Source organism: Saccopteryx leptura, chromosome 5 (genome assembly GCF_036850995.1).
Source record: "Saccopteryx leptura isolate mSacLep1 chromosome 5, mSacLep1_pri_phased_curated, whole genome shotgun sequence".
NCBI lineage: Eukaryota > Metazoa > Chordata > Mammalia > Chiroptera > Emballonuridae > Saccopteryx > Saccopteryx leptura.
In genome coordinates, this window is record NC_089507.1 from 163517738 (window position 1) to 163532627 (window position 14890).

The following is a 14890-nucleotide window of genomic DNA, read 5'->3' on the forward strand; positions in this document are numbered from 1 at the left end:
GGGTTAGATCTGAATTATAGGAAGTTTCACCTGCATTCCTCCTGAAATCACTTCCCTGGTGAGTTACTGCCTCTGGTGAAAGTGTACTCATTCAGTATGTTTGTGTAGAAAAAAGCTTGGTAGTTCTTAGGAAAATATTATCCAAGACATAATCTGGTCTGACTCTTAGAGCTTGAGTTAGGCTGATACAGTCATGTTTTTCTGAAGCCAAACCCAAGTCACCTTGCCTCAGACATGCCTTACAGAAAGAGAGGTATAAAGAATAATAAACTTACCATCTAGCTTAAAAAAATAAAACATTGCTAAAGTACACCCTACTTTTAAAGCAACACTTGTATTGGTTTGTTGTTGTTACCCAGGTAATACATTATCATTGTAAGGATGATTTAGTTCTTTCTAATTTCACTTTTGCAAAAGCCCAGTTTACCAGGAGTTGAGGGTGCCTTACTCTCCACCCCCCTGTATAGACATAGTAGTATATTAACTTGTTTTTTTTGTTTGTTTTTTGTTTTTTTGGTATTGCTTTTATCCTACACAGGTGAAACTGGACAGGGTTTTAAAGACTTCCGTGAAGAAGAACCTTTGGAAGAGTCTGACAGTACTAAAGAGTCCAAAGCATCATGGAAAACAGTTTCTTTTGGGAGGTAGCACCGTATGTTTGTGAATTTAATCAAAACAAGTTACACTTTTTTTTCTAAGAATTAAAATTGCACACATTACACCAGAGTGGCAGCAAAAAAAACCCCAAAGCTTATGTGAAAATTTTACTGTTAAAACGTCCCTGAGCGTTTTAAGAACCTTAAGCTATTTACAGTACTTCTCAGCTTTAATCACCTACTTATATTTTAATTCTTCCATCCATCTTCAAAATAGTTTACAGTCTTGGTGAAAACACTTGGAAAGAAGAGAAATAAAGAGAAAAAGAAATTACCATTCAAAACTAAACTGCTTTTAACATTTTATTGTGCTTTAGTCCTGTGTTTTTTAATTTATATTGTCTATATAATTTTGTTTCCTGCATTTCAAAATTAGCACAAGTCTTCTTCCAAATTGTTTAAACATTTTATTGCTTTTAATCACTGTGATAACATATACTATTCTTATGGCTGCATCATAATTTACTAAACCACTTCCCTAAAGTTATGGTATTTTATATTATTTTTTTAATGTGATATATAACTTTGTTTATTCTTTCTCCCCTTCCCTCTCAATATCTTTAAATTGCATTTAGAATGAAAGAGTCTGAATGTTATAATTCTGTTAAACATTTAAATTGCTTTCGAAAAAGCCCGTGACTGTAAATACACCCACCAGCAGTATGAAAGGGCTTAATTACTGCACCCTCGTGTGCCACTATCATTGACCAAGACCAGAGTTTCAAAATTTATCCTACTTGCATAAACAAAATACATTGTTACAGGTTTGTATTTCTGCTAACTAGATGTTGAACATTATAATACTGCTTTCTTTTAAATATCTAATTCTCAGATAAGCAGCAAGAAGTGATAAGCAGTAGAAGGGAGAGTCTGTCTCTTTTTCTGTGCATAGCTGTGAGCAGTCTGAATACTCACAGGCAAGCTGCTTGAAGCAGCTCTTGGGGTTCTTATGGGAAGGGCCCTCTGTGGTTAGGCTGGGCCCTGAGTAAGTGGGGAACTCTTTCAGGTGTTCCTTATCACATGAGGCTTTGGGCCCCTCTTGGGATAGAGATGAAGCAGAATCCACTGGTGAAATCATTAGACTCAGAGACACAGCACACACCTTTTCTCTAAGAAGTAATGGTGAGTAGTTAAAACTTGAAATACTAGTTACTGTTATTCATCGTACAATTACAAAAATGTACATAGTTACACTTGGGATTGTTTAAAGTTGAAAATAGAGCCCTAACTGGACTTCATAATTGAAATTCTAGAGTTCCTCCATTACCTACTAAATACAGTTACCTAAATTCAGTGAAGTGGGAATCATGGGCAAATTAGGTGGGTATAAGTTTGTCCTGTAATATGTGGGATTTGACATCATAGAGAATTCTCGATTCAGCTTAACAGTCTGATTACATTCAGTGTACCCCTTAAGTAAAGTGAACTGGGCAACTCACTTTTTTCATGGTTTCAACCAACAGCTCTGTACATCCAGTGCCAGTTTTTCTCCCAGGCTTCAATCCACATTTCCAACGTTCTACTGCTTATATACAGTAAACCTGAGTATTTTTCCAGCCCACTTGGTTGCGATGCTGTTCTCTGGCATCATATTGTTTCTTCTGCTGGGATGCTCTTCCTTTCTATTCCTGGCAAACTCATCCTACAAAGCCCAGTCTCTCCCCTACCTGCCTCAGGCTCTGAGGCTCTGTAGCCCTCAGTGTAGACTTCACCTTATTTTGATAACACCATTCTCACTTTGCATATTAACTTTGAGTTGTATTATGTTAACTGTGATTTCCAGGGACAGTAGCCACATGACACTCATTCAGCAAAGAAGGATTGCTATTGGGATAATCCATAATGATAAAGGGGTAATCCTACAAGGATATACAGTGTGTTCGTAAAGTCATGGTGCACTTTTGACCGGTCACAGGAAAGCAGCAAAAGACGACAGAAATGTGAAATCTGCACCAAATAAAAAGAAAACCCTCCCAGTTTCTGTAGGATGATGTGGCAGCATGTGTGCATGCACAGATGATGATGTAACACCGTGTATACAGCGAAGCAGCCCACGGACATGCCAGTTGAGATGTGGCATGTACATGAGGAAAGTTCAGTGTGTTCTGTGGCTCGCTAAATTTGAATCCGTGACCAAAGTGCAATGTGAATATTGGCGCATTTATAACAAAGCACCACCACGTAGGAATAACATTACTCGGTGCGATAAGCAGTTGAAGGAAACTGGCAGTTTGGTGGAGAAACCCCGTTCTGGTAGGCCATCAGTCAGTGATGAGTCTATATAGCAGGGGTCCCCAAACTACGGCCCGCGGGCAGCATGCGGCCCCCTGAGGCCATTTATCCAGCCCCCACTGCACTTCCGGAAGGGGAACCTCTTTCATTGGTGGTCAGTGAGAGGAGCATAGTTCCCATTGAAATACTGGTCAGTTTGTTGATTTAAATTTATTCTTTATTTTAAATATTGTATTTGTTCCTGTTTTGTTTTTTTACTTTAAAATAAGATATGTGCAGTGTGCATAGGGATTTGTTCATAGTTTTTTTTTTATAGTCCGGCCCTCCAACAGTGAGGGACAGTGAACTGGTGCCCTGTGTAAAAAGTTTGGGGACCCCTGCTATAGAGGTTATATGGGATAGCTACCTAAGGAGCCCTAAAAAATCTGTGCATGAGCCCACATCGAACTGCACTGAATAGGTATGAAACTGGGAGAATTTTCCTTTTATTTGGTGCAGATTTCACATTTCTATAGTCTTTTGTTGCTTTCCTGTGACCGGTCAAAACTGCACCATGACTTTACGGACACACCGTATAACCCTTATAAACATTTACACACCCAACACAGGAGCATCTAAATATATAAAGCAAATATTGACAGAAAAAAAAGGAGAGATTGACAGTAATACATTAATACAGTGGTTCTCAAAGTGAGCACCAGTGCAAACTGATGTGCCCTAGAAGATTTCCAGGTGCGCCCTATGGTATTTCAGAGAAATATGTGCCTGTTGGGGACCAAAAAACCAACAGGGTTTTTGGAGTTTAGAGTTTTAGGGGACAGAGGTGTGGGGAATAGGCTGTAAGCTGACAGTCTGCCCAAATCCCTACCTCACTTGCCTGATTAGGTTGTAAAAGGCTGTTAAGCTGTGCTGCTGGATTGTTTACACTACCCTCCATGTTCCCTGGAAAGACTGGAGGCAAGTTTCTTCTATCCTTTGTTTGGTGTAAAGTTAAGATGATATGTATGGTAGGGGTTTTCTGCACCCAACACAATTAAGAGTAAAAAGAGGAATTCTTCAATGTATTGATGAGGAGATATATATATATATATATATATAACTTTTTTGTTGTTTTTTTATTTTTTAACCCCTCTATTTTACAAATTCTAAAAAGCATAACTCAAAAAATGTAACATGAATTTTTTTTTTTTTTTTTTTTTGCATTTTTCCGAAGCTGGAAACAGGAAGTCAGACAGACTCCCGCATGCACCCGACCAGGATCCACCTGGCATGCCCACCAGGGGGTGATGCTCTGCCCCTCTGGGAAGTCGCTCTGTTGCATCCAGAGCCATCCTAGCGCCTGAGGCAGAGGCCACAGAGCCATCCCCAGCGCCCAGGCCATCTTTGCTCCAATGGAGCCTTGGCTGCAGGAGGGGAAGAGAGAGACAGAGAGGAAGGAGAGAGGGAGGGGTGGAGAAGCAGATGGGCGCTTCTCCTGTGTGCCCTGGCCGGGAATCGAACCTGGGACTCCTGCACACCAGGCTGATGCTCTACCACTAAGCCAACCAGCCAGGGCCGAAAATGTTTTTTAATGTCAGAATAAATTTAACTTTGTTGTATTTATTTTGTTTAATTACCATAAAAGCATGCTTGGACTTTATATTTTTTTCATTAATATAAGGTCTACTGGAAAGTTCTGTCCATTTCTATCATAAGTTTCGACACGTAAGCACATGTTTATATGGCGCATGTGTGCCTCACTATTTTTATCACTTAATGTATACATACTGACGTAGCAAATTAACTAAAAGTTGATTCACGTTAGTCTTATGTGTGAAGCGATAGTGTACCCATGGCTACTGATAAAGTTTGTTTACGCCACTGTAATTTTTACAAATTTCAATAAGGAAGAAATGCTACAGAAGCATGTCTGTCGCATCCACCATATTACCCGGACTTAGCACCCTCCGACTATCATTTGTTTTTGTCCTTACAAAATTTTTTGAAGGGCAAAAAATTCAAAAATGAAGAAGATATCAAACTAGCACTGGTTCAATTTTTCGCATCAAAAGATAAAACATTTTTCAAAAATGAGATATACAAATTGCCCTCACGCTGGCAAGAAATCATTAATAATAGTGGCAATTACATTATTTAATAAAGTTTATTGATGGTAAGAAAAATTTGTATTTTGTTTTATTCCAAAAACGGACAGAACTTTCCGGTAGACCTTATATTTGACTTAATTATTATAACATATTTCTCAGAAATTTGTATATAGTGCACCTACAATTATTTGTAGGGTTTTAAATGCGCCTGACTTCAAAAAGTTTGAGAATCACTGTATTAATAATAGGGGACTTTCAAACCACATTGACATCAATGAATAGATCAGACAGAATTAACAAGGAAACCAGTGGCCTTAAATGACACACTAGAACAGATGGATTTAATTGATATTTTTAGAACATTTCATCTAAAAACAGAGGAAGATACATTCTTTTCAAGTGCTTGTGGAACATTTTCCCAGGATGGACTACATGTCAAGCTACAAAACAAATCTCAAGAAATTCACATCCTGTAAGGCATCTTCTCTGATCATGATGGTATAAAACTAAAAATCAATTACAAGAAGAAAAATAAAAAATACACGAACACTTGGAAGCTAACATGCTACTAAACAATGAATGGATTAATAATGAGATCAGGGAAGAAATCAAAACATAGCTTGAGACGTGAAAACATGACCCAAAAATCTATTGGACATAGCCAAAACAGTACTAAGAGGGAAATTCATAGCAACACAGGCCTGCCTCAAAAAAAGAAAAGAAAAATCTCAATCTAACCTTATTATTAAAGGAACTAGAAAAAGGAAAACAAGATCCAAAGTGAGTAGAACGCAGGAAATAATAAAAATCAGAGTGGAAAAAACAACAGAGCCTAAAAAACCAATACAAATAATCAGTGAAACCAAGAGCTGGTCCTTTGAAAAGATAAAATCAGCCTGACCAGGCAGTGAATAAGAGCATCAGCCCAGGATGCTGAGAACCTAGGTTTGAAACCCCAAGGCCACTGGCTTGAGCGTGGGATCATAGACATGACTCCATGGTCTCTGGCTTGAGCCCAAAGGTCACTGGCCCAGCTGGAGCCCCCCCCCCCCCATCAAAGTATATATGAAAAAGCAATCAATGAACAACTAAGGTGCCACAACAAAGAATTGATGCTTCTCATCTCTCCCTTCCTATCCATCCCTTTCTCTCTCTCGCTTAAAAAAAAAAGATAAAATCAATAAACCTTTAAACAGACTCCACTGATTATGTCATTCCTGAGATTTTTATCCTCTGGGTACAAAATTCATGGCTTTTAGTATGACATTCAGTAATAAAAAGATTTACCTTGGCCCTGGCCAGTTAGCTCAGCAGTAGAGCATCAGTCTAGCATGTGGATGTCCTGGGTTCGATTTCTCATCAGGTCACACAGGAGAAGTGACAGTCTGCTTCTACAGCCCTCCTCTTGCCCCTTTTCTTTCTCCCCCCCCCCCCCTCCCCGCAGCCATGGCTTATTTGGAGCAAGTTGGCCCCAGGCACTGAGGATGGCTCCATGGCCTCTCCTCAAGCCCCCATTGGGGCATTGGGGCTTGTTGGTGGATTCTGGTTAGGGCGCATGTGGGAGTCTGTCTCTGTCTCTCTGCCTCCCTGCCTCTCACTTAAGAAGAAAAATTTACCTTTAATATTTTCTTTTCTAGGTACCCAAGGCCCTAACGAAATTCAGTCTGAAAAAGCCTCCACTGTACCATGTTCCAAGTCATGTGAAGAAGTGTTGAACCCTTCATCCATTTTTTTGTCTAAGAGTAGGACATTCTTTGTTGAAAACAGTGAGTAGTAACGTTACTAGTTCTTGGACTATTGCTGTGAGTTGGAGACAGTAGTTAGTTCCTAGGATAATTGCTGTTGTTATTTGCCCTTTTACTTTTGTTGCTCTCAACTTTATGCATTCTCTTTCATTTTTACATGATGCTATTTGTAAATATTTTCTGTTAATTACAAGCTCTGATTTCTTTTTAAGATGGTCTCTGGTCATGGTTTGCAGCCACTTATTATCTAAATTCTCTTCTCTGAAACACTTTAGGACTGTTAAGAGTCTCTGATATATTATTTTATCAGTTGGTAGTCTTCAAATTACTAGAGAATGACAAAATATAATAACTTGAAAAATAGTTTTATTATTATTTCTGGGATTTTCATATGGTATTACATAAAACCATTGATGGCTACCTTTATAATGTGGATGAACCATAATTTATATAGCTATTCTTCAAGCCATTTAGCGTTTTTAGTAATTTCTCATTGCTTTGAAATAACTTTTCAGGAAACTTTAATGATATTAAAATTAAATTCTTCCTAATTTAATTAATCCTTAATTGTTTACTGAGGATGAGTCTCTGATTTTTTTTTTATTTAAAAAATCAAGTTAAAATATATTTCTAAGTAGTATTGTGAACATGTATAGATGTAAGATGACATTTCTTAGAGTTTCATCTTAATGTCCACTTAAATTTGTCCAACTATCAGAAATTCCTCCTGCAGACATGATTCCAAATGCTAGGAAGCTAGGGGAGCCTATCCGATCAGCTATTCCTCTGCATCCACCCTACCACCCTTCAGAGCCTCGAGCACCCTGCCCCATAGGAAAAGAATACTTGCGTTCAAGTCACTGCTCCCCTGCCATGAATTCTTCTGGAGAAGACACAGCATTTTTTGTGGTGAGTAGAAAAGCTTGCTTTCAACTGTTTAGCTGTCTTTAGGTTTAAAAAGCAGTCTCTGCTAGGATAGTACTCAAGGATGTTACACTAATCAGAGTACATCATAAAATTTACCTCTGCGTACGCCTACATGTTCTTAACTTTAGGCATAAAGGGGCAAGATGAATGTATAAAAAGGGAAATAGTAGCAGCCAACACATACTGAGTGTTGACTTTGTACCGCCACGGTTCTGGGAAATACATTCTGTTTGTGATTTGATCATTTTTCCACCAGGTGTAACCATAATCCCTGAGTTTTTATATATGTGAACACTTTTACGTTTGAACAGCATCCTGAGTCACACTTTTTCTGAGTATAAATTTACAGACATTGTTCCATTCCTTTCATACTGGGATCAGTATTTTGACAAATACTCTTTTTTTTTTAAAGGAAAACATGGAGAATAAAGGGACCTAGATTTGTGACAGGTATTGAATAATTTACTCTTCACAACACAGCTCTGAAGTAGATACTATTCTTATTTCCTGTGGGCAAGCAGAAAGAGAGGTTTAGTGTCTTGTCTCAGGTCATACAGCAATTGTAGAGTCAAGATTTGAACTCAGGCATTCTAGCTTCAAAACCCGTATTGTATGCTCCTCATTAAAATTTTTTAAATGTTTAAAATTTTTAAAAGTATGAAAAATAACCCTTTATCCATAGTCATATTATCAAGCATGACCTACTACTACTACTATCTTGTCCTATTTGTTCCCACTCTTTTTTTTTTAAATCCTTTTACACAGTTAACCTCTCCCTATCTTCCTAGAAATCAAAACAGGCATGTATATGCAAAGAGTGACTTTATGAATACTGATACATTCTCATTTTTAAAAAGTCAAACAGTGCAGAAAAAGTACAGAAACAAATTGAGCATTGTTAGTATTAAGTGATCATTTTAAACGTTCTGTGCATCTCTTCAGATAGGGGGTGGGTATATAAAGAGCGAGAGAAAAGGAATCAGGACATTTGTCAGTTACATTTGGGAGAGGCTTAGGGCAATGATGGAAAGGGCTTTAGGAGTTGCTCGTTATTTTCTATTTCTCGACCTGAGTGGCAGTTAAGTGAGAATGTTCATTTAAAAATAATTCTAAAGCAGGACACTTAAACTTCAATAAAGAAAGTATTTTTAAATATTTTTTAAAGTTTTAAAATATTTTTTAAAGTTTTTAAAAATAGAGTTATTTACTAAAGAGTATTAAATTTTAACTTTAACGGAAAAAAAGGATACTGACGTGAAAGTGAAGACCTTGTTAAACATGTTTTTCACCACAAGAAATATTTCCATAAGATTCCATCTTATGGAATAAAATGTTGAGTTTATATTCATATTTCAGGAGATTTTTGTCTTCAACTATTTCAATTTTGGACAATTTCTATTAACTTCATGATATAAAAGATAATGACTTAATACATTCTGTTTGTGATTTGATCATTTTTCCACCAGGTGTAACCATAATCCCTGAGTTTTTATATATGTGGACACTTTTACGTTTGAACAGCATCCTGAGTCACTTTTTCTGAGTATAAGTTTACAGACATTGTTCCATTCCTTTCATACTGGGAACAGTATTTTGACAAATACTCTATTTTTTTTTTTAAGGAAAACATGGAGAATAAAGGGACCTAGATTTGTGCAACAGGTCTCCTTTCCTCACGTCCAAAATGTTATTTTTATGTTTCTTCTTTATAGTTTTACAAATTAACTCTTTGTTATTAACAGGAACCAGATAATAGAGTTTTCTTAACTTCCAAGTTGCCTCAAGATAGCAAATGGGAAATGTGTCCAGCTCAAGTTCAAGGTCCTAGAACAAGGAAGCTTCTTAAAGGAAAAAGGTAACATTATTTCAGGCTTCAATGTTTACAATCTGTTTGCAAAGGAATTTGAATACTCTGCAAACTTAGCTGTGAAGACCAATATGAAATATTAAGGCACATATATTACAGTTATTTTAAGTGAAGTAATATACACTTGGCTACCTAAATGTCATATGGTCACTTTTATTACAGATATGAAAACAGAGCTGCAGTCTCATCCTGGGACTCACCTTTCTTCCAGAGGCCAAGAAACAGGTTAACAGAACAAGGATTACATGCAGTATCGGAGAAACTCTCTCAGCGGCTCTCTGAACTAGATTGGGCAAGTCTTGTTTCTATCTGTATATACTGAGATTGCCATAGTGAGCATTTCAGTGATCTTCCAATTGAAGGGAAAGCTTAACTAAGAAACTGGAAAATCACTTGCGTTTTAGTTGCTGTGAAAATGTTCCCTAAATCAGACAGGTAGGATATAGGATGAGAAATGCTCTACCCTTTCGTGATATAATCAAGTTTGGTACACATGTATTCAAATTTTTATTGAATTCTGATGAAAACTAATCATTTAACATAAGAGATTACGTTAAACCATTTATCTGTTGAGATACACCTATATAGTTTACCTTTGTTGTTAAAGACATTTTTAATACAAAATTAGATGGATCTCTGATTCTCACAAAATACAATAGATAAAAGATGTTGAATTTTCTTGACAGATGTTAAAAAGTGCCCTGGGTGGTCAAATTAAAGAAAAGACTGGCTGCGAACAAGATACGGGAAGTGGAGAGGTGCAGAGCAGAAATGAGACCCTGTCTCAGCACAGTGACAGCGTCGTGGAGTGTGGGCCCAAGAAGCGAAGGCCAGGTAACTATCCCAGAGAGGCCAGGATGAGGACAGGCTAGGGAACCACCTAGGCACTGCCATATGTTTATCATGACTGGCTTCCTCATTTAAATATTTCATAAACATAAAAAAGGATAAGAATAATTTCAAATACCTCTGTCTTCATCTAAAAGTAGCAGATGTTAACAATTATATTTGCTTCACACCTTTTATGTGAAGAGTTGAACTATCCCGTCTGTCCTTCCCATAGTCCAGTGGTTCTCAAACTTTCTGAAGTCGGGGCACATTTAAAATCCTACAAATAATTGTAGGTGCACTATATACACATTTCTGAGAAATATGTTATAACAAGTCAAATATTAAAGAAAAAATATATAAAGTCCAAGCGTGTTTTTATGGTAATTAAATGAAATAAATACAACAAAATTAAATTTATTCTGACATTAAAAAACATTTTTGTTACATTTTTTTGAGTTTTTAGAATTCATAAAATAGAGGGGTTAAAAAAATAAAAAAAACAACAACAAAGTTATCTTTTTATATATACAGTGGTACTTGCAAGACGAATTTAATTTGTTCTGTAACTGAGCTCGTAAGTCAGTCAACTCGTATATCAAACTGCCGATACTGGATCCGTGCGCCAATGCACCAACTAGTGGCAGCTTCCCAAATCACCACTCGTATCGGAATTTCGCTCAGATCTCGAACAAAAATACGGACCGAGATGCAGCTCGTATCTTAAAAAATTTGGATGTTGGTCTGTTCGTATCTCAAGGTACCACTGTATATATATACATTTTTAGTAAGATTTAGTAAATTCAGCAGGTCCTAGCACGAATGTGTTAAGCTTTTTCATTCTTGTGTTTATGAGAAACAGCCTGATGTGTCCTAGCGATTTCTTCAATGTTTGGACATCTATTTGAAAGGTAAATCTCATTTCCTCGTCAATACATTGAAGAATTCCTCTCTTTTTACTCTTAATTGTGTTGAGTGCAGAAAACCCCTACCATACATATCATTTTAACTTTACATCAAAAGACAGAAGAAACTTGCCTCCAGTCTTTCCAGGGAACATGGGGGGTAGTGTAAACAATCCAGCACCACAGCTTAACAGCCTTTTGCAACCTAATCAGGAAAGTGAGGTGGGGGGTTGGGCAGACTGTCAGCTTACAGCCAATTCCCCACACCTCTGTCCCCCAAAAATCTAAACTCCAAAAACCCTGTTGGTTTTCTGGTCCCCAACAGGCACATATTTCTCTGAAATACCATAGGGCGCATCTGGAAATCTTCTAGGGCACATCAGTGCGCCCTGGCGCACACTTTGAGAACCACTGCTCTAGTCCATTCTTTTTTCTTTCCCTCAAAGAACTCCCAAAATCGGCATCTTTTTTCTTACCCTGTTTTTATTTCTTTCTTTCCAGTTTTATTGAGCTATAATTGACATATCATTTTATTCACTTAAATTTTACAGTATAATGATTTGATACATGTATATACTGCAAAATGATTACCACAATAAGTTTAGTTAACATATAACTTTTAAGATCAAATCTATTAGCAACTTTCAAATATGTAATATACTATTGTTTACTATAGTCACCATGATGTACATTACATTCTCAGAACCTATAGCTGGAAGTTTGTACCTTTTGTTCATCTTCACATTTTCCCTACCCCAAACCCCAACTCCAGACCCCACCAATCTGTTCTCTGTATCTGTTTTTTAGATCCTACATATGAGTGAGATCATACAGCATTTATCTTTTTCTGTCTGATGTACTTCATTCAGCATAATGTCTTCAGTGCCCATCCATGTTGTCATATATGGCAGGATTTCCGTCTTTTTTATGGCTGAATAATATTTCATTGTGCCTGACCTGTGGTGGTGCTCGGTAAAGCATTCAACTTGGCAGTCCCCCCCCCCCATTTTTTTTTTTTTTTACAGAGACAGAGAGTCAGAGAGAGGGATAGACAGATAGACAAATAGGAATGGAGAGATGAGAAGCATCAATCATTAGTTTTACGTTGCGCGTTGCTCAAACCAGATGAACCTGCGCTCAAGCTGGCGACCTCGGGGTCTCGAACCTGGGTCTTCCGCATCCCAGTCTGATGCTCTATCCACTGTGCCACCGTCTGGTCAGGCTAAAAGCATTCAACTTGGAATCCTAAAGTCGCTAGTTTGAAATCCTTGGTTTGCCTGGTCAGGACACATATGGGAGTTGATGCTTCCTGCTCTTCCCCCCTCTTTCGTTCTCTCTTTCTTTCCTCTCTCTAAAAATGAATAAATTAAAAAATTTTAATCAAATAAAATCTTTAAAAATATTCTATTTTATACCATATTTTCTTTATCCAAATATCTCAGTGGACACTTAGGTTGTTTCCGTGTCTTGACTGTTGTAAATAATGCAACTATGAACATGGAGGTGCAGATATCTTTTTTAAGTGATTTAATTTCATTCCTGGATCTATACCTGGAAAGAGATTTGCTGGGTCATATGGTGATTCTATTTTTAATTTTTTTTCAGAATCTTTGTTTTCTATAATGGCTGCACCAATTTCCAACCAAAGTTAGTGTACAAGGATTCCCTTTTCTCCACATTCTCTCCAACACTTGTTATCTCGTTTTTTTTTTTAATTTTTTCTTTGTTTGTTTTTACAGAGACAGAGAGTGAGTCAGAGAGAGGGATAGACAGGGACAGACAAACAGGAACGGAGAGAGATGAGAAGCATCAATCATTAGTTTTTCATTGCACGTTGCAACACCTTAGTTGTTCATGGATTGCTTTCTCATACGTGCCTTGACCGTGGGCCTTCAGCAGACCTAGTAACCCCTTGCTGGAGCCAGCAACCTTGGGTTCAAGCTAGTGGGCTTTTTGCTCAAACCAGATGAGCCTGCGCTCAAGCTGGCAACCTCGGGGCCTAGAACCTGGGTCCTCTGCATCCCAGTCCGATGCTCTATCCACTGCACCACCGCCTGGTCAGGCTATCTCGTCTTTTTGATAGTAGCTATTTTAACAGGTGTGGGGTGATAGCTCATTGTGGTTTTGAGTTGCATTTCCCTAATAATTAGTGTTGAACATCTCTTAATGTCTTCCTTAGAAAAATGTTCATATCCTCTGCCCATTTTTTAATTGGATTTGGGTTATTTTGTATTTTTCCGAAATGAGAAGCATGGGGCAGGCTCCCACATGTGCCTGACTAGGATCCACCTGGCATGCCCACCAGGGGGCAATGCTCGGCCCCTCTGGGGCATTGGTCTGCTGCAATCAGAGCCATTTAGCGCCTGAGGCAGAGGCCATGGAGCTGTCCTCAGTGCCTGGGCCAACTTTGCTCCAATGGAGCCTTGGCTGCGGGAGGGGAAGAGAGAGACAGAGAGGAAGGAGAGGGAGAAGGGCGGAGAAGCAGATGGGTTCTTCTGTGTGCTCTGACCAGGAATTGAACCTGGGACTTCCACATGCCGGGCCAATGCTCTACCACTGAGCCAACCAGCCAGGGCTGGATTGGTTTTATTGTTGAGCTACATGAGTTCTTTATATATTTTGGATATAACCCTTTATTGAAAGTATCATTTGCAAATATCCCATTCTTTTGGTTGCCCTTTTTTTTTTAAGATTTAATTTATTGAGTTTAGAAGTCTGTGTTAGAGAAATGAGGAAGGGGAGAAGCAGGATGCATCAACTTATAGTAGCTGCTTCTCATATGTGCCTTAGGCAAGTTTGGGCTTTCAAACTGGCAATCTCAGCATCCCAGGTCAATACTTGATCCACTGCACCACTACAGACTAGGCATCTTTTTGTTTAGTTAATGGTTTCCTTTGCTGTGTAGAAGCTTTTTAGTTTGATGTAGTCCCAGCTATTTATTTTTGTTGTTGTTGTTTTCTTTGGCGTTTGTTGTTTGCCTTTGGAGTAAAATTCACAAAAACACCACCGAGACCAAGTCCAGAAGCTTAGTGCCTATGTTTTCTTCTATGTATTTTATTGTTCCAGGTCTTACATTCATGTTTTTAATTTTTTTTGGTTTATTGTCTATTTTTGACTCCTATGTCATAAATTAGTTGGCCATATATGTGTGGATTTATATCTGGGTGCTCAATTCTGTTCTGTTGGTCTGCTTGTCTATCTGGTTTTCTGCCAGTACCATACTGTTTTGATTATTATAGCTTTGAAGTGTAGTTTGAAATCATGGCATGTGATACATCAGACTTTTTTTTTTCTCAGGATTACTTTGGCTATTTGGGGTCTTTTGTGGTTCCATACAAATTTGCGGATTTTTTTTGTTCTATTTCTGTGAAAAATGCCATTGTGATTTTGATAGGAATTGCATTGAATTTGTAGATTGCTTTTGGTAATGTAGACATTTTAACAATGTTAGTTCTTCTGATTTGTGACAGTGAAATATCTTTCTAGTTTTTGATCAGTGTCTTGTTTGAAATGTACAGGTCTTTCGCCTTTGTTTATTCCTAAGGTGTTTTATTATCTTTGATGTGATTGCAGGTAGTATTATTTTTCTTAATTTCTCTTTCTCATGCATTTGGTCTCTTTGATTAAGTACTCCTCCCATTAA

General features: G+C 37.8%; 1 protein-coding gene across 4 annotated transcripts in view; it reads left to right on the forward strand.

Annotated features, from left to right (window-relative positions):
• Positions 1-14890, forward strand: part of CEP95 (centrosomal protein 95) — a 38466-nt gene that overhangs the window by 13193 nt on the left and 10383 nt on the right. For 2 of the 4 annotated variants that reach the window (XM_066386428.1, XM_066386431.1), the window contains 7 exons: positions 539-644; positions 1663-1778; positions 6613-6741; positions 7433-7629; positions 9390-9502; positions 9677-9806; positions 10201-10348. In XM_066386428.1, the coding sequence (XP_066242525.1) occupies positions 539-644; positions 1663-1778; positions 6613-6741; positions 7433-7629; positions 9390-9502; positions 9677-9806; positions 10201-10348 (939 nt within the window). The remainder of the gene's footprint in view (positions 1-538; positions 645-1662; positions 1779-6612; positions 6742-7432; positions 7630-9389; positions 9503-9676; positions 9807-10200; positions 10349-14890) is intronic. The other 2 variants (XM_066386429.1, XM_066386430.1) reach the window with 2 other exon arrangements.